This window comes from Syngnathus leptorhynchus, chromosome 22 (assembly GCF_054491065.1).
Source record: "Syngnathus leptorhynchus isolate UIUO chromosome 22, UIUO_Slep, whole genome shotgun sequence".
NCBI classification, from domain to species: Eukaryota; Metazoa; Chordata; class Actinopteri; order Syngnathiformes; family Syngnathidae; genus Syngnathus; species Syngnathus leptorhynchus.
This window is the reverse complement of record NC_141216.1, coordinates 5750613-5771688: the sequence shown is the minus strand read 5'-3', so window position 1 is coordinate 5771688 and position 21076 is coordinate 5750613. Positions and strand designations below refer to the sequence as shown.

At 41.8% G+C, this 21076-nt stretch overlaps 7 protein-coding genes across 9 annotated transcripts in view; 4 read left to right on the top strand and 3 right to left on the bottom strand.

Annotated features, from left to right (window-relative positions):
- The first annotated feature begins 595 nt into the window (after positions 1-595).
- LOC147039659 (ras-related C3 botulinum toxin substrate 1-like) lies at positions 596-3781 on the top strand. Its single transcript, XM_085903884.1, has 6 exons — positions 596-685; positions 1160-1231; positions 1309-1426; positions 2141-2203; positions 2302-2461; positions 2579-3781. The coding sequence occupies exons 1-6, from the start codon at positions 651-653 to the stop codon at positions 2707-2709; spliced, it is 579 nt and encodes a 192-aa protein (XP_085760010.1). The 5' UTR covers positions 596-650; the 3' UTR covers positions 2710-3781.
- crym (crystallin, mu) lies at positions 3047-6072 on the bottom strand. The gene is made up of 8 exons (XM_085903883.1): positions 5888-6072; positions 5313-5463; positions 5182-5244; positions 5000-5101; positions 4168-4351; positions 3963-4084; positions 3796-3880; positions 3047-3716 (listed from the first exon to the last, which is right to left on the bottom strand). Exons 1-8 carry the CDS (start codon positions 6052-6054, stop codon positions 3649-3651), a joined length of 942 nt encoding a protein of 313 aa, XP_085760009.1. The 5' UTR covers positions 6055-6072; the 3' UTR covers positions 3047-3648.
- uqcrc2b (ubiquinol-cytochrome c reductase core protein 2b) lies at positions 3943-12069 on the top strand. 2 transcript variants are annotated; one of them, XM_085903877.1, is made up of 15 exons: positions 3943-4095; positions 7790-7968; positions 8505-8606; positions 8765-8914; positions 9088-9152; positions 9242-9298; positions 9393-9517; positions 9595-9692; positions 9780-9837; positions 9920-10015; positions 10171-10370; positions 10487-10567; positions 10660-10736; positions 10930-11083; positions 11397-12069. In XM_085903877.1, the coding sequence occupies exons 2-15, from the start codon at positions 7936-7938 to the stop codon at positions 11478-11480; spliced, it is 1380 nt and encodes a 459-aa protein (XP_085760003.1). In that variant the 5' UTR covers positions 3943-4095; positions 7790-7935; the 3' UTR covers positions 11481-12069. The 2 variants fall into 2 exon arrangements, with proteins under 2 accessions (XP_085760003.1, XP_085760004.1); XM_085903878.1 differs by lacking the exon at positions 8505-8606 and adding an exon at positions 8382-8468.
- Positions 6463-7571, bottom strand: LOC147039657 (NHP2-like protein 1). Its single transcript, XM_085903891.1, has 3 exons — positions 7340-7571; positions 7059-7179; positions 6463-6867 (listed from the first exon to the last, which is right to left on the bottom strand). The coding sequence occupies exons 1-3, from the start codon at positions 7340-7342 to the stop codon at positions 6605-6607; spliced, it is 387 nt and encodes a 128-aa protein (XP_085760017.1). The 5' UTR covers positions 7343-7571; the 3' UTR covers positions 6463-6604.
- On the top strand, positions 11805-15329 carry LOC147039655 (uncharacterized protein C16orf52 homolog B-like). The gene is made up of 4 exons (XM_085903885.1): positions 11805-11955; positions 12615-12957; positions 13630-13842; positions 14126-15329. Exons 2-4 carry the CDS (start codon positions 12852-12854, stop codon positions 14308-14310), a joined length of 504 nt encoding a protein of 167 aa, XP_085760011.1. The 5' UTR covers positions 11805-11955; positions 12615-12851; the 3' UTR covers positions 14311-15329.
- Positions 14126-21076, top strand: part of faap100 (FA core complex associated protein 100) — a 30683-nt gene continuing 23732 nt past the window's right edge. The window contains exons 1-9 of one of the 2 annotated variants that reach the window (XM_085903871.1): positions 14126-14220; positions 15404-16436; positions 17674-17765; positions 17937-18055; positions 18268-19097; positions 19252-19408; positions 19517-20372; positions 20509-20628; positions 20890-20976. In XM_085903871.1, the coding sequence (XP_085759997.1) occupies positions 16364-16436; positions 17674-17765; positions 17937-18055; positions 18268-19097; positions 19252-19408; positions 19517-20372; positions 20509-20628; positions 20890-20976 (2334 nt within the window). In that variant the 5' untranslated portion in view covers positions 14126-14220; positions 15404-16363. Of the gene's footprint in view, positions 14221-15403; positions 16437-16556; positions 17766-17936; positions 18056-18267; positions 19098-19251; positions 19409-19516; positions 20373-20508; positions 20629-20889; positions 20977-21076 lie in introns of those variants that run through there. The other variant, XM_085903872.1, reaches the window with a different exon arrangement.
- Positions 15802-17046, bottom strand: birc5a (baculoviral IAP repeat containing 5a). The gene is made up of 4 exons (XM_085903886.1): positions 16824-17046; positions 16605-16714; positions 16265-16382; positions 15802-16173 (listed from the first exon to the last, which is right to left on the bottom strand). Exons 1-4 carry the CDS (start codon positions 16947-16949, stop codon positions 16081-16083), a joined length of 447 nt encoding a protein of 148 aa, XP_085760012.1. The 5' UTR covers positions 16950-17046; the 3' UTR covers positions 15802-16080.

Sequence of the window (21076 nt, the reverse complement as noted above, 5' to 3'; positions counted from 1 at the left end):
CGACTTCCTGCGCACCCCAATATACATTTGAGAAATATTTCAGCATCTTGCGTCATTTTACATCCTGTGTTTTGTTTTACAAGCCCCCCCCCTAATGGGTTGGTGACAGAACCCTCACTTTTGTTTCAATGACTAGAACTAGATTATTTCTAGCAATTTTACTACTCAGGCGGTGTCTACATTAGAGTAATCTATTTTATTTATTGGTTTAAAAGAATAAATCTGGCCTACAGTATTCCAATACAATATTTATGCCGATTTTTAAGTCAAATGAATCAGAGCCTGCAGCCCTGGTTCTAAGCAGTAGGTGGCAGCATTTGCCTGTCATGGTTTGACCGGATGTGCCTTGCAGGGATTCTCCGGCTTCATCTCTCCACAAAGTGCGGCTGCTTTTCCTTTTAATCTCGACTCCAGTGGGGTTTTTTTTTTTTTTCTTCCTCATTGGGTGTTGCCTTCTCTTTTCCAACTTTGGCGTGTCTATCCATCTCTTCTTGCCGTGTAAGCTTTGGGAGTGGGCCAAATTACAAACATCACCTTCATTATCCAACTGTTTTCTATTCAAGCGCTGTCACGTTCACGTTACCGTTTTTTAAAGGACTTGTTGATTTTCGACTGGCTAAGCTAACTGAGCTAAGCAAGGAGCACTCCCGATGCAGGCCATTAAGTGTGTGGTGGTGGGTGACGGGTGAGTTTAACTTTATATTCTCCTTTTTCGCCAACTTCTAACACAGTTATGATCGCAGTTGAGAGCTTAAAGTGTTGTTGATGTTGTTTTCGTTCATTTATTTACGTTGACCCAGTTAGCGGCTAACGGGCTGCCACAGCTGTTGCTTCAGATAGCGCAGCGGTCATGCTTACTTATCCTCGCAAGTCCAACTTTGTCATAACATCACATACATAAAATCAAATGTTTTCACGGATATGAAATTAATTATAGCACAATTATACAGTGTAATGCCCATTCTTGAATTTTGATTTGATAAAGCAATCACATTTACCCAGCAACCTTTGGACCCAGGGCCAATTACTATAGGGCTGGGGATATGTCCCTTATAAATGAAGATCGTAATCAAAACTTCTGATATCAATTCTTTTTCCCTCTCGTACAAAGAGCAATATGGTAAAATATTCAAAATAACTTTTGCTTTCTTTTTTCTAGGGCTGTGGGTAAAACCTGCCTGCTCATCAGCTACACTACCAATGCTTTCCCTGGAGAGTACATCCCCACTGTGTAAGCCACACTAGAACACAGAGAGACTTAACAAATGCCCCCACTCCCCTTAAAATGATTTTTTTTCCCCCCTTCAGTTTTGACAACTATTCCGCCAATGTGATGGTGGACGGTAAGCCGGTGAACCTCGGCCTCTGGGATACTGCGGGACAGGAGGACTACGACCGACTCAGGCCACTGTCCTACCCACAAACCGTACGTAGACGAGTGGCGCTTTGCTTGTCCCATGCTATGCTGTCACGCCTTTCAGCTCGTCACCGACAATTTTGAGTCATTCGCAGCCCCAGACGGGGGCAGTGTGCACGCTCAGCAATTTGGAGCCTTGTATCCATAGTACCTATACACGGTCTGGAAGGCAGCTGGAGGGAGAGAAAGGAGCTCTTGTTTACTGGCCTTTGTCCTCACGACAAATCTGTCTCTGTGCCTCAGAGAGTGGGGGTCAGGTCTTAAGTGAACACATAGTTTCTGCAGGATTACAATGCCGGGGGGGGGGAAAAAAGCATTCACCCACATCTTCACTTCAGATTGTCTTAATTTTTTCCATTTCTTTTGCAATGTTATCACACTTTTTGCATTTTCAATCAAATGTTAATCTCGTGCAAAGGTAAACCAAGTGTTGTTCCTCGACTTGCAGATGACCCGAATAACTAGTTTTTCAGGATAATGTGAGAATCGGAACATGAACAAAAGCATCAATTTGCCAATTATTCAGAACAATGCTCCAAAAAAATGCTTCAGGTCCAAAAAAAAAAAAGATGCTTAAATTTGTGTATCGCCACTCCCAGTTGAAATTCACTGCCAAACTAAATGGAAAACAAAGAGATTGTGTATTTAACCAAATGCCATTTTCAGTTTCTTTAAAATGTAGAAATCTATGCTTTTCTCTCATGCTATTTTGTTTCCCCCCAGGATGTCTTCCTGATTTGCTTCTCGCTAGTTAGTCCCGCTTCTTTTGAAAATGTCCGGGCCAAGGTAAGAATATGGCCTCTTTGTTTTAATAATCATTTTTCCATGTTCCATCTTTTGGGGTCTTTGAAGCCGCTTATTGTCCCACTGTCTTTGCTCACCAGTGGTACCCTGAGGTAAGACACCACTGCCCCAACACCCCCATCATCCTGGTGGGCACCAAGCTCGACCTGAGGGACGACAAGGACACCATCGAGAAGCTCAAGGAGAAGAAACTGGGGCCTATCATTTACCCTCAGGGCTTGGCCATGGCGAAAGAAATAAGTCAGTGATGTGCACAATTTGCATCGACAACCTATTGTTGAAATGACCTTATCTACAATTTACGTGGCCTATCTCTTTGTTTTAGAAATATTATCATTTATTTTTTTCCTCCACCAGGTGCCGTAAAGTATCTAGAGTGTTCAGCTTTGACACAGCGCGGCCTTAAAACGGTGTTTGATGAAGCCATCCGGGCGGTCCTCTGCCCGCCGCCCGTCAAGAAAAGAAGAAGGAAGTGCAGCGTTTTGTAAACGCTGGAGCCTGGAAACGATTGCCATCCCAACTCGTCCGGCAACATTGAGTTTGTTGCCCTACTTTCCTGATTGTTCTTTGTTATTTTTTTTTTCTTTTGTCAACACTCATTAGATCAGGCTAAGTCCTTATTGAAAGGTAAAAAAAAAAAAAAAGTCTTCTTTTTTTTGTTGTTTGATCAAGAGCTTCTTGGTCATTTTCTATTCAATGTTTGGATGATGAAGTAAGACCTTTTGAAGATATTTTTACTTTAGTTAGAAATTCCCGAGGCCTTCATGACTTAACTCCATAAGAGGAAGTGTTTTTCATATGTTTTGTTCAATTGAGTTCAGCACCCCCTAAATCCACCTTCAGGCAGTGGTAAAATCACTTTTCAATTAACTTCTCTTTTTTTTTTTTTTTTATTGTTCAATTGTTATCGAAGGAGCGATTGTTAACTGTCTGATTTTAGAGTCAGCAAGCAGTAAAACAATGTGATTGCTTATAAAGAAGCTGTAGAATGCTTGCTGAGAAATGACGCGAGTTTCAACAGCCGTACGTGATGCTCAGCACAAAAGTGAAGTCGTTCATATAAAATCAGTATTTTCAATGCTCAGCCAGTTGTTTATAAGTGCAGATTTTATGACTTGAATATTTGACCTTCGATGCTTTCCCAACAATTAACATTTCCCAAGCTCTTCTTTTTCTTTTTGAGATCCTGCCTCTTGCATCATGAGGAGCCAGTACATACGTGATCATCAGCTGGCATGTAACCTTTGAACGCGTTGTCGACACCACCCCGCCCAAATGAGCAATGATCAAGTTGACGTCTTGGTTTCATGTTTCAGTGGAGCCTCATTGTGCACACTTGAATTTACAGTTTTGCCTAATATGGTATCATTTCATGTTTTATAAGTAAATAAAATCCTCCAAAATGATATAGGTAAGTGATGTCAATGTTAGTTGGTTGTTGATTTCCATTGTTCAAACACCAGCTTGGCACTCACTGCATCTTCAACTCCCATTCCTGTAAAAAAATAAATAAATAAATAAATGCACACTTTGTTGTATGAGAAGTGTGAAGTCAAAGTATCAGGAGTACTCACCAAGTGATTTAAACAATGTTGTTTTATCTCGGAGTGCAGGTTTTACTCCACTGATGATTTCGCCGAGTTCTGCAAACACTTCCACCTAAAAAAATGATGACGTCTTTAAACTTCAGCACAAAGTCCAGTGAATTGAAGTGATGAATTATAATAAATGACTGGCTGACCCCGGAGAGGATGATGTCACCAGATTCGACCATGGCTCCCTCCCTGCTGTCAACGTACACCACCGCCTCCTTCATCAGAACGTCATCCAGCTCTCGAGATTTCGGGCTGCAAGCTCCCACCGCTGCCCGCCCGGTAAGATTTTTTTTTTTTTTTTTATGGTTAAGCTTTGCAATTTGGGGAGGGGGGCTGACATTGGATGCTCACCTGCCACATGAGCTCCCGGTTTGACCCACTGTCCAAAGAGCACCGGCTCAGAACTCGAGGTGACGGTCACTATGACGTCAGCTCCCGTCACAGCTGCCTCGGCGGAGTCGCAGAGGGTAACGGGACCACTGATAGAACTCTGAAATCTTGACATTCCTTCTTTTCTGTGGCCCCACACTCGCACCTTTCACCAGAATTCAAGGTTAAAGTAAACATTCTCAAAAATGATCATAAATAAACAAATACTGTGTTTTCCCAGACTAACAAACTTGTGACAATATATATCACTAATCATAGTTAAATAAATTGTCCCCAAAAAAAATCATAGTAAACCGGGAGCTGGTGATGAAGGGGGTTTTACTGGACACAGATTTTTGCTACCCTGGAACTAGAAGGAACTACAGACAAAATGATTTACTACAAGATGTATTTTGGGTACAATTGTGTTCAGCACCATCTATGTTTAGGGTTTAACAGTTACATTTCTTTTGGACTTGCTTAAACATTACTGAAGTAAATCCAAGTTGTTTTGAGGACATGTTAATATTTGACTTGCTGGTTAAATAGTGTTCACAAACATCTGCTCATTTCCATGCCCGTGATTGTTTGACACAAAATACTTCGGCACCCTTGGGCATGAAACTTGCATAATCAATTTCTCCCGAAAAAAAACCCGCCTTGCAGTGAATAATACATTCCTGCACAGAATATATATTTCAATGTGGGAAAAAATGTATTCCATATTTTTCTGATGTGGGGGATTTTTTTTTTTTACAGTAATTACAACAACAACAACAAATCTATGCACTACATTGTGTGATAAACTATGTACCTCATTAAATGAAAACATCTCAGTGAAGACAGTGTAGTGGCTTAGGGCTTGTTGTCCTGTTCCCAATATGGCCAGCACCTCTGCTTTGGGAGGCATTAGCAACTGCACAAATGAATATTTCTTTTTGGGGCACACTGTGAATGGCTGCTTTCAATGCCAAAACACAAACAGAGAGAGCAAACCTTAGCAGAAATTGCAGAGACCGCGGCTGTCCTCATGCACGTGATGACGTTGCCCTCCATCACCTGCAGATTGTTGTGACCTTTAACCTTCTGTGGTGTAGCTGTCACATGCGTGGAAAAGCGCCACTCACGGCTTTCATGCTTCCACTCTCGGGGTCCAGGAGCACCACCGTGGCGTTAACTGAAGGCAGTTCGGAACTTTTCTCCCGATTATAGACGCCCGCAAACTTTGTGCACAAGATTCCGTTGTTTTCCATGTACGTCGGCATCAAACACATGTTTCTATTTAAAAGAGAAAAGTTTTTATTTTAATTTTTCATGAATCACAGTCTTAAGCACATCTGTGGCATGATTTTTTTTTTTTTTATAAACACATTTTTATTCTATTTATTGTATCTAATTAGTTACAGTTACATTTTAGTTAACTAATTTAAGTTTACAATCATTGAATTGCAATTTGATGTTATTTTTATTTGAAGTAAAATGGGATTTTTAGGGGAAAATGATGTAATAGTTAAATCCATATTTCTCAGCGCAATATAGTTTGCGTCAGCGGCTGGAAGCTGTCCCAAGCGAGTAACGGGGGTTTATCAGATTTTCATTTGCGAGTGAATAGCAACTCCAATTTTAGCTTCCCTGCAGAATCCGGACGAATAGAATCAAAATTGTTTCGCAAGCGCCACCAGTCAGCATACTTTAGACTTACCCGTTAAATTTCTGCAAAGGCAGAGTAGACCTTACAGGTTGAATCACCTCCGAACTATCCCTTCGGGAAAATTTGGCTAAAGCTTCCTCCAGACGAGGGATGAGCTCCTTGTAGTGTAAGAGACGAGAAACTTGATTTTCCGAAATGACAATCGGTAGCTCGGCCATTGCTGCGAGTCTGCTTGTGGAGTTTGGATCTTTTTGCAGTCGTGGTAAAATTCTGATGCGTTTATCTCAAACACTTGAGCGTAGCCTAGTGGTTCTTCTGCTTAGTGATCCACAGCCGCGTGGTCGTCAAATGTATATTTTATTTTTAACTTGACCAATATAGAGCCTTGTACAGTATGGATTTGACCATGCAGTGTAATTTAAAGCTATTACATCTCTGCAAAAAAAAAATCTCACTTGTTGCTGAACCTAACCTTTTATTTAAAATTCAGTCTATCCATTTTGTGACACCTGCCATACACACATCTTTTTTTGATTATGCTTATGTTTTAATTGAACAAATCTAAGGCATTTGATAATGAATTGTGTGTACTGTACAGCATAACAATGCAAAAATACAAATAGAAAAATGTTTATAAAAATTTTATTCTGAATCAGGGAATGCCATGACAAACAAATACACTAACCATATAAACATAACTGAAGTTTCTTCTCATTTAACATATCTTAATTGAAAACTCCCTGTTCTGTATGAACAAAAAAAAAAAAATTACACAAGCAGTCTCTCAATAGCCATTTGGATACTCTGGATCTGGGGTTTCAGCTGAGAGCCCTCCTTTATGGTGACCGAGGTAGCGATGACTGCTCGAGACGCCCCGCAGGCACGGCCCAGGGCCTGTTTGGAACGTACAAACACATACGGGACGTTTTTGTCCTCGCAGAGCAAAGGAAGGTGGAGGATGATCTCCAGTGGTTCAGCATCAGCAGCCATGACAATGAATTCCGCAATTCCTCTGTTCAGGGTCTTTGTGGCTGGGAGAGAAAAAGCGTAATAATAAAGGAAACGTCAGTCACTTTATAGTAGTGTTTCCCAAATTTTATTCAATTAAATTGAGCTGCAACAATTTTAAGTATACAGCAGGACTGGTTTAACAAACATAGCCAGACACAAATATTTGATTAAAATTTCCTATCTCTATCCAGATAAAAATAAACAACCGCACCTTCATTGGCCCCCTTCCTTATCTGCTTGTAGTTGGAAGCTTGTTGCACCAAATCCAGGATGGTTTTGGTGAGTACGGCGTCGGCCAGCGGGTAGGCCTTGGGGTTTACTGGAGCTTCACTCTGCACTCATAAATAAAAAATAAATAAATTGTAATCCAAATGTACAATTAATTCCGCAGTTATCTTAAAGTTGAACTTCTCTCAATGGTTTAAACTTTGACACTAGCGGTTAGCATGCACATGGTAATAGCATGTTTGGTCCATTTAACAAAACCCTCACCATTGCGGTTCTTGGTATTTCTTCCCTCTCGGCAAAATGCTTCACGGAGGAGTATTTCCCTTTGGATAGGGATAGAGGATCAACAAAATGCGAAATTGAGAGATTTGCTCTTTCACTGCTACGAAATGCACAAATGTTTCAACGTGTCGCTAGCTCAAACGTTTGCTTCACGTGTAGCTTAATGAGCGTACGCAGTTGCTAGCGGAAATGGAACTTCTTCTTCGGGTGCCTCTTCCTGGTCTAACAACGGTGCGTTTACGCTACCTATCGATTTGGAATGGAACTGCTACAGTTGAAAAATGATACAATGAATGGATGGACATTTGTTTTTTCTTCTGTTCACTTGGGTCCTTATATTAATAGTTACTTGACATTGTATCATCTGTTTTTTTTTTTTACATTTTGATTACATGGAATTTATTATTGTTTGTGTTATTGTTTTAAAAATAGGAGTGCGTGACCAAGCCACTCTCCATACCAGTAGATGGCAGTAACAAATCACATCAACACGACAAAGAAGATGTTGAGCCCAGTAGGGCACTTTGACGCCGCCATATTACTCCGTCGTCCTAGTCTGAAGGAGAGAGCGAGGGCAAATGAAAGGGTTCCGGGGACTCACGCATTTATCGGTAAGGACTACATGTAAACCAAACCTCTTATTAAATCGGTACGGTTTTCACGTTGTCGCTGTCTTTTTCACGTTTATTGTGTGGTGAATTCTTCCGAGTTCACGTCCCCACTCGCTGTGGGAAAAGGGCTGTCACCTGAGAACCTCAGGACTGCCGCTTCCTTATGTTTACCATTTATGCTTTATTATAATGTATAATAATAGTATACAAATTAATATTCACAATAGACAGGTTGGGAAGAGTAAAAGAGAAAAGATCTCACAACTTCAGATCATTTAAACATGGAAGATAAGCTTTCTGTGCTTCTTATCAATATAGGTTCACTGAGTTGAGAAACAAACTCATGTTTAGTCATTTCAGAGTATGTGAAATGTTCTACCTATCATCCCACCTTCCATTTACTATTTTCTCAGACCAGGCTTTACGCGGCGCAGGCTGCCCGTAAGGTGGAGACCACCAGGGCTGCTGAACATGTTAAATTTCAGCCGCAAGATGTGCAGGTCAGTGGTTGTTGATGATGGTTTTCTTCTCCACAGAGACGCTTCTATGCAGCTGTCAAAGCAGGCCGCTCTCTTGTTGAGCCCCTGGGTGGTCTCAAGCTGACTCCAGGGGTTGCTCACTCCATCCAGGATGTTCATGTATGTTGCGCAGTGAGGAGGAAGTCTGGGTCCGGACAGCATAGTTCTGTGTTGTGTCTGCAAAAGATGTTAAATTGTATTTTAAGGCTGTGTCATCCATCTCTACTTTAATCTTTCCGGATGGAAATGATCTAAAATCTCTCGTCGTCCTCTTCCAGGTGAGCCGACTGCCCAGTGGACTGGTGATCGCCTCCCTGGAAAACTACTCACCAGCTTCCAAGATCGGTGTGTTTGTTAAGGCAGGCTGTCGTTATGAGACCCTCGACAACCAGGGCGTTACCCACGTCCTCAGACTGGCTGCCAACCTGGTATGATGCGTTGCTACGATCAACTGTCAATTTTTTTTTTTCCATTTTACTATCACAGTGTGTACAGCTCTGCCATCAAAATCTAAAACCTACTAATAATTGACACATCCTGTATCTGCAGATGCCAAAAGATGGCAGAAAGTAGAGTTTAATTGTAGTGCCTTTTTTTCCAGACTACCAAAGGAGCTTCAGCTTTCAAGATATGCCGTGTTATCGAAGCTGTAGGAGGGAAACTGAGGTCAGTGGCCATGAGAAGGAAAACAAAAACAGTTTAACATTTGTGGTATTCATTCCTTTTTGTTCTTTTTCACATTTGTGCCTCTCTAGTGCTTCTTCATCCCGAGAGAACATGATCTACACTGTTGACTGCTTGCGAGATGACATGTAAGCACCAATCATGTCAGATTTATTTTCCTGACACACTCAAAAAGCATTAGGTTATGTGCAAGTATTTTATTTGAGTGTCTTTCTTCAATAGCGACACAGTGATGGAGTATCTGATCAATGTGACAACAGCGCCAGAGTTTCGCCCCTGGGAGGTGTCCAATCTCACACCCAGGGTAAAGGTTGACAAGGACCAAGCAGGACAGAGTGCTCACATAGGTGAGTGGCTCAGCTCTCTCAACATTACACACATGCAAATTCTAATATTAAGCTTGCTGTTCATTGTTTTGTCCCAGCTGTGGTTGAAAGTCTCCATGAAGCTGCCTACAAGAACGCTCTGTCCAACTCCCTTTACTGTCCTGACTACATGGTGGGAAATATCCAGTCTGAGCATGTGAGTAATGTCCCTCTATTCTACTTCCTGATAGTGTCAAGCCCAGCTCTAAGCTTGATTGTTGCTCTTTTCATTTTTTGTTTTCAGCTTCACCAGTTTGTCCAGAATCATTTTACAAGTGCAAGAATGGCACTTGTTGGACTTGGTAAGGACGTTCATGTAACATTCGAGTACACTTGGAATTAGAAATGAATAAAAACGAAAAAGAGCTTCAATGGTGTCTACAGGTGTGGATCATACCGTTCTGAAGCAAGTAGGAGAGCAGTTCCTTAACATCCGCGGTGGCGGCGGAACATCAGCTGGCCAAGCCCGCTATCGTGGAGGTACGGGACACATTAAACAATCTTGACAGGCTCCAATTTGACCATACTAATCATACTTATGTGGAACGTAAGTCATGTTATAGAATTCATGATGTCAGAATAAGTCCTCCAACTTGTCTTATTTTATTTTTCTTGTATTTCTGTATGCTCTCCAGGTGAGGTCCGGCTGCCGAGCACCAGCAGCCTGGTCCACTCTGCCGTTGTGAGCGAGGCTGCAGCTTCTGGCACCGGTGAGGCTGTGGCCTTCAGCGTTCTGCAGCACCTGCTGGGAGCTGGTCCACGGATCAAGAGGGGCTCTGATGCAACTAGCAAACTAGTGCAGGGGGTTTCCAAGGCAACTGCTGACCCCTTTGATGTGAGCAGTTGCCTGATAGGCACACAACGGCCTTGGAGTGAAACTGCAACCCCCCCCCTTTCAGTTTTATATCCAATTTTGGTTTATTGTTTTTTTTTTTTTTGTTATCTTGACAGGTGAGTGCTTTCAACGCCAGCTACTCTGACTCTGGGCTGTTTGGAGTCTACACCATTTCCCAAGCAGGATCTACCGGCGATGTAAGTATAGTCATTGCCGTAATCCGTACAATCTCCAGCAGCACGTCCCCAAATATGAGAAATAATGTTATATATTTTTGCGTGCGTTGCAGGTCGTCAAGGCCGCTCTTGCTGAGGTGAAAGCTGTGGCTGAGGGCGGAGTCACAGCTGCTGACCTCACTCGGGCCAAGTAAGAAACCTTGCAATTGGAAGTATTCAACTCACGCAATTGTTTCCCTTTATAACAACCCCAACAAGTGTACAAGGGCAAAATACTCATAGATAATTTACAAATATTTGCGAGGTGAAAAACAAGTGTTTTCAATCGCCCTGTATGCTTGAAACTGTTGTTGAGCGACCCTTGTTGTTTTTTTTTTGCTTAGGACTTCGCTCAAGTCTCACTTGCTGATGACTCTGGAGACTTCAGAAGGTTTGCTTGAGGCCATAGGCACTCAGGCACTGGCTAATGGCTCCTACCATTCCCCGGAGGAATTTGCCAAAAAGATCGACAACGTCTCTTTAACGGATGTGGCCAACGTAAGACCCTTGTTTGCTTTGTGCTCCGATAAATCTGATGTATGACAATTTGTATTTTTATCTTAAGTCACACTTTTCTAGTTTGGTTGAAGTAGTCGCGCATCACACCAAGATGAAGTAGTAGTAATTTGTTGTATCTCGTATATTTATAGAATATTTTTAAATAATTTGTACAGAATATAGAACGATCTTAAATGGTGAAAGTGTACCGAATGAGTGTATATGTGGCCGAATTGCTTATTTCGTCAGTAAATTTCCTCTGTGACTGACTGAAGCACATTTTAATGATCCTCATTGTTGCATTTATTCCCAGGCTGCAAAAAAGTTTGTGTCTGGCAAAAAGACCATGTCCTCCAGCGGGAATCTTGTCAAAACACCCTTCGTTGACGAAATTTAAAACCAGCGCTTCCACCACCTCCTCGGCTTGTCGTTTCACTTTGGAATTTGTTTCCTCCACTGTAACAGAAATGCGCCGTTCCTGCACTGTTGGTCTGAGAGGTGTCCTCTGGGTCTTTATATATGTTAAGATTGCTTTTGAGGTCATTGCAACATCATTTCTCATTTACCCACATGCAGTTTAATGTATAGCTCATGTAAAAAATAATGGATCAATTCTATCTGCCTGACACAGTTGTGATTTGTCATGTTGCTGTTCATAAGGTCTCTATACGATTAAAAAAATGTATTACCAAAGCCAAATAACTGATGAAACTGAGTATATATTGCTTTGTTTTTTCATCAACAGGGGATTTGAAATGCACAAATGCAATGTGATTGAAAACTAAAAACCACAGACTTTTTGAATAATTCGGATGTATCTATTTCATCTACGACTTTGGATACATCCTTCAACCTTGCATCAAACGTGGCAAGTAAGAAATACTTGATTACAAGCAGAAGTCAAATTTTCAGGCTATTGTTTCTTCTTTCAACCTCTCATTGTGTCAAGTTATTAACATGATTAATTAAAAAAAAATACTGGAGTATTCTGGCCTTTTTTTACCTTTAACATTTATTTATTTTGTTCAGTGCTTTATCTATTTTATACAGTTTATATAATTTCATAATATTTGTTCCGGTTTTTTCCCCATTAATAGGAATTGACAGTTAATGCTCACTGGGTTAATTTTCTCTTTTATTTTGTTATTTACTCGTTTCATATCAAACGAGATTTGGAGGTACCTGAAGTAGCCGCGGGGCACCTCCTCCCGTATGATATCGCGAGATTTCCCGTTGACAGACGCGAAGAAAGCAAGCTTGCTGGATTTGAGTTTGTTTTTTGCAGCTTGAACGCGTCCTCTTTTCGTAAAAAAACCCCACTACGTCGTCTAGCTTGAACGTATTTAATTGAATTTACAAAATACTAATAGCGACAAAGAAGTGAACGTTATACTAATATTTTGTTTTTGACAATTCTATAACCTAAGGGGAGAGTGTTACGGCGGGCTGCAGGAAAGTCGACTGCATGGATTTGGTATGATTGCAGAATAATTCTAGCGGCTAACGCATCCACTTTGTGTGACTAATCCAGACGTCTTGCTGAGAAATAATCGTGGGAAAGTTGCCGGGATGGCGGAACGTGAAACCAGGCGGTGAATCCCTCCTCCGAGGGCTGCATGGCAAAATCTAATGGAGGAATAAAAACGGTTGTTTTGGATGGATGGACTTTCAACGTCATGAGCGTGATTCACATCTAACTGTGGACACCTGAAGTGGGATCGAGCCACAAAGACCGGACCACCAGCACCACCTGTGTGTGTCCACGGACATGGATAAACTGACAGTCATATCAGGATGTCTCTTCCTCGCTGCAGAAGTCTTCGCCATCGCCAGCATCGCGAATCCGGACTGGATCAGCACCGGAGAGTCAGCCGGTAAGAAATCCTCTTGCTAAACTTTTACTACTTCCCACGTTATGGCAGTTTAAAGAAGTCATCTTATGGGAAACTGAGTTTTAAACGATTGTCTCTAAAGTGCAAACCCAAGGGTTAAATTGACCAAGTACAGCGCCACCTAGTTGCGGATAATTGAGGCTATTTATTCACCTAGTTGCTGTTTTATGCTTTTTCCATAACGCACTAATGCCACAAGATGGTGCCAAAGCTCTGTACCAATTAAAGCTTAACTTACAAGTGCCTCAGTTTACAAGTTTTTAATATCAAAAGTACGAGCAGTATCCGTAAGTACTCAGTGAATACTCATACTGATATCGGTCTAAAAAATATGTGTATCATGTCTTACATTGTCCCATACAGTAAATATTTCTATGTCTGTGAAATCACCATCCTTTGTGTTGGCTTAATTAGCCACATATAATTAAGGCGGGAATATTATGAAGGAGAATGTGTGACTTTTAATGAGGTCTCTTGGGAGGGTGAGATCTTCCACCTGGAGGATTCAAGCCATGTGACTCATTTATTTTGGCTACCGGTGCTCAATGTACACACAAGTACAAAGAGGAAAAAGTAAAAAAAAAAAAAAAATGGCAATGTTATCAAATGATTAGTAAGTTATCACACTTGTTTTTTTTTTTTTCCCCCATCCAGGCTCTCTGACTGTCGGTCTGGTCCGACAGTGCCAGACCATTCACGGCCGAGATCGAACGTGCATTCCCCCTCATATGCCCCCGGAGTGGGTCACGACCCTTTTCTTTATTATCCTGGGCATCCTCTCGCTGACCGTCACATGTTGTCTGCTGGTCATGTCCCACTGGCGTCGTGAGGTCATCCGATATGCGCGCTGGATCGCCTTCACAGGACGTAGGTGTCTCGCCGCTTCCTCCCTCCTTAATTGCAATAATGGCCAGTGAAAGACACGGTCAATTTATTTTGTATTATCGCTTCATTTGTCTTTGTAAATCTGCCAACTTTTTAATTCATATGCCATTTTGAGCTACTTGTGGAAGATGGCGTTAGAATTACGAGATCTTTAGGAAAGAAATCTTATTGGAAGGGTCTCTTCGCATAGTTCCTCCAATATTTCCCCACACCAAATGCGAATCCCTCTGACAATTCTCACGCTTTCCTCCTTGTCTTACCTCAGTTGTCCTCTTCTGTATGGCCGCCCTCATTTTCCCTATCGGCTTCTACGTCAATGAGGTTGGAGGACAGCCATACAAGCTGCCCAACAACACCGGGGTGGGTTCCTCCTATGTCCTCTTCGTTCTGTCCATATTTTTCACCATCGTGGGCCTGCTGTTTGCTGGGAAGGTTTGCTTACCTGGCTGATGTACTTTACACGTGGGAACTCTTGGCCATTTGGAGGCAGAAGATGCAGACTTTTTTTTCCCCCATGTCCTCATAGGAGGCTTGGCACAACACTTCCGATACATCCGTCCATCTGTTTGCTCAGAGAAAGTGAGCGTCGGCCTGAAGGAGCGCACATGTCGGGGAGTTTTCCAAAGATGGATTTAAATAAGGGCGTATTATCGACCATCTTACGAAGGAACCAGATAACCTCTCTCACCCCGTTTACAAAAACTGGGACGAGTGTGATTGTAAAAGCTGTTGTATGAGCAGCACAATCCAATCTATAACAAATTCTGTGACATTTTTATATTTATTTTCTTGTTTTATAATTCTTTTTTGGAGTAAAAAGTAATATATTCCAGTGCATAGCCACCATTAACATGTAGGGATCAAATTGCCTTATAAATGTGCATTCGTTTTGTGCTTTAGTTTAGGATTTGAGTGCACATTTTTCTTTTTTGTCATGGAAACAAATAGCTGAATGCAGTGAACTCCCGCTATTTCACAAATAACTAATTACAGTTAAGTAATTAAATACAATGTAAAGCATTCAATCATTCACATTTTTGCTTCAATTCATGGGTATTGTGCTGCCACGTCTGGCCACCTAGGGGCAGTATAATTCTGGCATAGTGGATGTACGGTCACTCTTAACAAAAAATAAAGAATACTGTAGATGCCCGTGAGCATTGTTATATTATCGGTCTGTTTTCCCGCACTTTGTATTCAAATATTAATTTCTTAAAAAGCGCAAAAGGGTGTGATTGCAAAAGCCGAAACCACAAATATTTGGGGATTCACTGTGTTACAGAAAACTGTTTTTTTTTTTTTTTTTAGTAAACAATCAAATAAATATATTTTCTGTGTCATAATGGATGTGACTCAGGTGTAGTTTTTTTCAAGTTCAAGCTACAGTGCATTGTGCATACTATTGTACTCTGTATAATATATATGTATTAATTATGTCCATAAGGTTGAATTGAGTCAGGTTATTGTGTTTTCTGTATCTGTAATGAGGCAGAGCCTCACCACATCCTCACACCTACTCCCCCTCCTCTTTTTGTCTGCACAGGATCTTAAGGTTGCCATGGAAACATCATAGGATATGGCAATAATGTATCTTTATGAAAGGATCCAGCAGCAGGAATCCAGTTGTCTGTGAGTGTGTTGTGTTTGTGTGTTTTAAAGTTCCCGTGTTGCGTCGCCGTTCAAAGTTCTCTTGCGACAGACGCAAACATGGCTATTTTAAGGCCGGCGAATTATTTCATGTTAGCGAGCCAAGTGAAGAGCACATGGAAACAGGATGAATGCTTTCTTCTGTGAAATTATTTCTGAAGTAATTATTTGTCCCCCAGTTGTGCTTGATGCTTCTGATGCCAAGGCAGTTTAGGGACATGGTACACCCTCAAGTGGGTGAGCTTTGAAATGGCATCTGTTCTGCCGGGTGACTCCACAAGGGGGCGCAATATGTCCTACGCAATCCTTTTGAAACTTTATTGTTAAATTTACAAGACATCGGTTATCTAATTGAAGCGTTCATTCCATTTACGCTTATATATTTACACAGACATGTCTGAAGAAAGGAATCTGTCGATATAAAAAAAAAAAAAAGAGAACAGATTTTGTAGTAAAATAGTGTCAGCATAAACAGAGGTGAAGCAATAGAAACAGGTTGAATGAATAAAGACACACAAAGTGACACAAAAGCCAAAATAGATACAGAAATGACACACCAGTGTCCCCCATTTGCTAATCTTCACTCTGAGCTGACTTGATTATTTCTGCTCTTTTCTTACTGGCTGCCTCCTTAAATTTTTGGATGGCCTGGTTACAGGATTTTTTCTGCAAGTGGGAAAAAAAACATAGCATTAGATACACAGATGTTTACAGTCATATATTTATATTTGTAAAATCTCAAATTAGAGTAACATACAACTTCAAAAGTGTGTCTCTCCAATTGCAGCTTTAAAATCTCTTCCACGGTCAGCTCTTCCACGTTTTTCTTCAGGGCAATGAAGTGACATGAAGGTGAATGGGATTTGTGCTCCTTCCTGTCAAATGGAGACACAATGAAGCAGTTGAGGAAGCAATCTTAGACATTGAAGGTACTTTTGTTTGTACACTGTGACGTGTTTTGTACAAGTTGCTGCTTTTAAACACTTGGATTGCAAACTTGCAAGGCTTAGGTGGACATTTCTCAAGTTTTTTTTTTTGCTGTGTAAAAGGAGAGTACCAAGAAACTGCAGAGCAATATAGCAATGTATACATCTTACTCTGGGTCATCATCGGGCTCCCAGCCTTCCAACTCTTTAAGGCAAAAGAAACACATGGCGACATCTGGGCTGTTATCCGAAGGCGTATGTATGAAGCCAGCTTTTGCCATCTGTGGAAACGCATGATCAACACATTTGGAGTGATTCCATTTTGGTTTTAAATTTGTAGCTATTCAACGGCTTACGTGGTTAGCTCAGGGCTCAACAACAAATACTCACGTTTTCCGGCGTGCAAGCGCAGTCTTTGTCGAATGGCCACCCCTCAAATGTCTGCAGCCTATTCTCGTAAAGGTACGGTTTAAAGATATCCTCAGGAAACAGCTCCATTTTATTTAGCTCTGCCATTTTTTCTTTCGTGTGAATGTTTATCGCCACTCCGGTTTTCAAATTCCAGTCGCCTTCAACAGTAGGCGTTTTGATTGGATGATGCTTTCTTTTTCTTCTAGGTGTAAAAACAGAGGCGTATTATGATTACTACCACCTAGTGGTCAATTTGCTTATATTTGAACCATAGCAAAGCATTTTATGCAACATTAGATGTAGTAGTTTGAGGGGAAAAAAGTATTTTAACACTATTTTGGATTAATTTTAATTATTACCTTTACTGACAACAGACATATTTCCTGTTGTTCTTAAAGTGCTCCATAAATGAGTTCAGTTGTTTGGTATCAGGTCAAATTCCAGAGGGGAATGGTAATGTTTGTATACACTCTGAGATTTTGCAAAAAGCCAAATTGTAGTATTATTAGGTCGTAACAAAATGAAAGTAAACTACGTGCTTTGGCGTAATGTTAATGACTATCCAGTAAGTGGCAGTAATGCGTCGAACTGCTATTTACCAACTGCCATTAAACACCAGAGAAAGAATGTTCTCAACTGCTATTGGTCAGAATTCCACGCGCGAAATGTTCTGTGTTTCTCATCCGGTGGGACATAAGCTACGTCAAATGTTCTAAATGTATTAATTGTGAATTGTCTCTAACTTCACCCACGTTTAATTTTTGGGGAGTTGTAGTGATGCAAGGCAGATGTGTAGTTGACACGCTGACAGAGTTTGGCTTTTCTTCAGCGTCAAGCACTCTGAGAGTGGGATCCCATATTTTCCTTTGCACTGGAGGCGACGAGGTTTACGTATACAACTACCAAGACAGACAGTTGAAGGCAAGTTTAGGATATGTTTTCATGATTTATCAAAATTTAGGGGACATTTTATCCCACCATAATGCCACCGTTTGGGGCACTTTTCATATCACTTATAAAAATGACCCATAGAAATTGAATTGGATTAATCAATGCAATCACCCAGCCCCGCTAATAATTCAATTCCTCCAGGTGGTCTTCATCTTTCCTGTCCCTGTGAGAGACCTGGTCTTGAATGAAGACAAGCAGACCCTCTATGTGGCCTGCTGCAGTGGAGTTTATGGGATCTGTTTGTCATCTTTACCCTCCAGGTGAGAACTTTTTTTTTTTTTCATATATCACTGGCCTGCACACTACTACAACTGCTGTTTTATTGATAATCACCTTTATAAGCGCAAGGGTGCTCAATGTATCAGAAAGACAGTATTCATAAAACATCATGGATGTAATTATAGCCACGTGGAAGAGGGAATAACGTTTGGGGAAATACTGCCCTAATGCAAGTGATTTCTGTTCACCTCAGGGTTCAAAGCTTGGAAGCATCCTCTACTGTACCTCGTGTTAATGTATCCTCCAAGCAACTCGTTATCAGAGAAGATGGAGTATTAGCCCTACTCGTGATCAACTCTGTGCTGCTGAACCTCAAGCGGACCAAAACATCCTGGCTGTTGACACGCTACAAAATAGCTGAAGTGTCAAAATTCAGTGGCTATGAAACACTTGGTTCATTTAAACTGCCGTTGATATCAGACTCAGATGAGTCCGGCGAAAGGAGGCCAGTGCTGATTTGTGTCCACCCTGCAGATTCACCATCCTCATCGAATTTACCAAGTGGTCACATCTCCCTCGAGCCGGTCCTCTTCAAACTCCTATTCGGGATAGACGCTTCCCTAGCCAACTCACCGTTTTTTCTCTGCGGTCTGCCGGATGGCCGTCTGTGTTTTGCCGCTCATCGTGTTCCAGGATCGCAACTCCGAGTCCTCCACAGCCTCGATCAGCCTGTGGTGTTTGTCGGTTCACCTACCGGGACCCCACCAGAACCGGTAGGCTGTTTGGTGGCACTGGGTGAACAAGGCAAAGTTGTGCTTGTCACATCCAAACAAGCAAGACGGGAAGGAGGAGGCGTCAGAACTGCTTTTACCGAGGTGTGTGTTCCTGGACCTGTAGTGTGTGCCTGCCTTGATAGTTGCTGCCTTTACTACAGCACCGGTTCAGACTTGCTGGGTCTGGATTTGACATTCGCTTTCACTGAAGAAGCAGGATTGCAAAAAGGAGCTGCTGCATTTCGGAATGTCATCAGTTTAAATGTGTGTAAGGTCATTGCCTTGACCGGACATGCAAGGAACGCTGAAGGTAAGAAAACTCAGTGAGTCATGGAATTTTGACATAGAATCCCTCAGAACCAAAGGTACAAATAAATTCAGTTCTGATGTTATAAAGCTTTTTAGTTGATTTTTTTTTTTGGGTGACTCAAAAGTGCAATTTATGAAAAATATTTCTGTACCAGGTCAAGTTCAACTGCTAGGACTGTCCTGCAGGGGCCAGCTGCGGAATATTAGTTTGCCTGTCGGATTGCAAGATGGCGGATCATCCCATCTTCCTTCTTCACACGTTGGCCGCAGCATCAAAGATGTTCTGTCAGCTATCGGAAATGTTTCTAGAAGGTATCCATTTTCCACATTGCTGCCGTAGCATTCAGCCACATTTTAACATGCTGGGGGGGGGAATCTAATGTGTCATTAAAAATTCAGTAAACTTATTTTCCCTTTTAGAGCGTCTGTGCTGAAAGCTTCAATCAAATCCAGAAACCAAACCCTGAAAAAGCTGAATCAGGTGCTCAACATCAGCTTCTCATTGAAAGCTGGAGCAGACAGTGGGACGCTTGCAATCCAATGTCACGCCACTACCAGCTGGATCACATTGCTTCAAAAAGACTCTTTGAATTTGAAATGCATCCTAGAAAATGGAAGTGGTCATATTCTGGAGCAAGGATGGACATTAAACATCACCGCATCTTCCCTGTGCAATTCCACCAATGGGCAAAGCTCTTCTACACATTATTCATTCCCTCTTCAGAATGTTCACCCGGGCGAGAAACTGGAGGTTTCCCTGCCACTGGCGACCGCAGAAGACTCGTCGTTACCTTATAGCGTTTCCTTCTCCCTCACTTTCTCACTCTCAGACCTCCTTGAAGAGGAAGCAGCGACGGCGCTCCCAGATGGCGGTCTTGTCAGTTTACCGTTGAACACGCTGGTGGTGGATTGCTTGCACGCTCTGCGGGCGCTCGCTCCGTCAAAGAGAAACGTCGCATCTAGACCATACGACGTCACCGCGGCGGACCCCGTCTGGGCGCTTTTGAAATCACGCCGTGGCGAAGAATGGAATGCGAAGAAGCATCTGCATTCTATGACGATTAAGGTGTCGTCGCAGTTACTAAGGGACGTGTTGAAACCTTCAGAGGGGAGCTCGAAAGCGATGCCTTCAAACGTGTGTGTTACGCTGCTGGACTGGCTTCTCCGTGAAGGCCACGGAGGCGTGAAGATGCGAGGAGACAAGATGGCCATCGACAGCTCTGTCGTCCACGCTCGAGCACCAAACGGGCACACAATAAAACTGACGGCAAAAGAGGTCACATGCACATTTTGTTGCTTTAATATTGCGAAAGGCATTCGATCTGATTTGTATTTTAAAATGTTCTGAATTATCCTTTTCGCCTTGAAAAATGCAAGTTGCATGACTGATGGGCTTTGGCTTTGTCGTCCAGGTTGACCTCGCAGACGACGGTGCGGCGGAGGAGTCCCTGGCTATTGTGGAGCTTCAGGTCGAGAGCTTCTCATTGGGAGCTGTGTGTGGAATGCATCATGCAGTCTTGCGGAGAATACAGGTTACAAATGCACCTTTGCGTTTTGGACCGAATGCAGGAAGTCGAAATCTAATGAGTGGCACTAAAAAAAAAAAAAGAAATTACTCACATTTTAACTGACCACATATTTCATTTTTAAACATTTTAAAGGCAAAAAAAACTCCCAAATCTTTGTGTAGTTGTCAGACAATGAGTGAGTTATTGTTTTTTGGGACACCCTGTATTTATTCTGAGTATATTTTGGTGCCTTTCAGAATCGACATCTCTTTTGCTTTGATACAGAATTTGTTGCAGAGGGTGCCTGAAAGGCCTTCTTCCACAATCAGCATGCGGAATTTACGTATGAGAGAGGCCCTACAGCGTGCTGAGGTAAGACTTGTAATCGATTTTTCATATAAAAAAAAGCAAAAACTCACTTCCCAAATTGTCTATAATGTCTAAGTCACTAAATATTCTACTCGTCAATACA

Bases quoted from the DNA above. Each gene is read 5' to 3' on its own strand.
- LOC147039659 (XM_085903884.1), top strand. From the start codon at position 651: ATGCAGGCCATTAAGTGTGTGGTGGTGGGTGACGG. The intron at 686-1,159 runs GTGAGTTTAACT...TCTTTTTTCTAG, and splicing joins TGTGTGGTGGTGGGTGACGG to GGCTGTGGGTAAAACCTGCC. The intron at 2,462-2,578 runs GTCAGTGATGTG...TTCCTCCACCAG, and splicing joins GGCCATGGCGAAAGAAATAA to GTGCCGTAAAGTATCTAGAG.
- crym (XM_085903883.1), bottom strand. From the start codon at position 6,054: ATGGCCGAGCTACCGATTGTCATTTCGGAAAATCAAGTTTCTCGTCTC. The intron at 3,881-3,962 runs GTCAGCCAGTCA...TCATTTTTTTAG, and splicing joins GTGACATCATCCTCTCCGGG to GTGGAAGTGTTTGCAGAACT. The intron at 3,717-3,795 runs GTGAGTACTCCT...ATTTTTTTACAG, and splicing joins AACATTGTTTAAATCACTTG to GAATGGGAGTTGAAGATGCA.
- LOC147039657 (XM_085903891.1), bottom strand. The intron at 6,868-7,058 runs GTGCGGTTGTTT...TTTCTCTCCCAG, and splicing joins AAGGAAGGGGGCCAATGAAG to CCACAAAGACCCTGAACAGA.
- uqcrc2b (XM_085903877.1), top strand. From the start codon at position 7,936: ATGAAAGGGTTCCGGGGACTCACGCATTTATCG. The intron at 8,607-8,764 runs GTATGTTGCGCA...GTCCTCTTCCAG, and splicing joins ACTCCATCCAGGATGTTCAT to GTGAGCCGACTGCCCAGTGG. The intron at 10,016-10,170 runs GTACGGGACACA...TATGCTCTCCAG, and splicing joins CCAAGCCCGCTATCGTGGAG to GTGAGGTCCGGCTGCCGAGC.
- LOC147039655 (XM_085903885.1), top strand. From the start codon at position 12,852: ATGGATAAACTGACAGTCATATCAGGATGTCTCTTCCTCGCTGCAGAA. The intron at 12,958-13,629 runs GTAAGAAATCCT...TCCCCCATCCAG, and splicing joins CAGCACCGGAGAGTCAGCCG to GCTCTCTGACTGTCGGTCTG. The intron at 13,843-14,125 runs GTAGGTGTCTCG...GTCTTACCTCAG, and splicing joins CTGGATCGCCTTCACAGGAC to TTGTCCTCTTCTGTATGGCC.
- birc5a (XM_085903886.1), bottom strand. From the start codon at position 16,949: ATGGCAGAGCTAAATAAAATGGAGCTGTTTCCTGAGGATATCTTTAAA. The intron at 16,383-16,604 runs GTAAGATGTATA...TCCATTTGACAG, and splicing joins GAGCCCGATGATGACCCAGA to GAAGGAGCACAAATCCCATT. The intron at 16,174-16,264 runs GTATGTTACTCT...TCCCACTTGCAG, and splicing joins AGAGACACACTTTTGAAGTT to AAAAAATCCTGTAACCAGGC.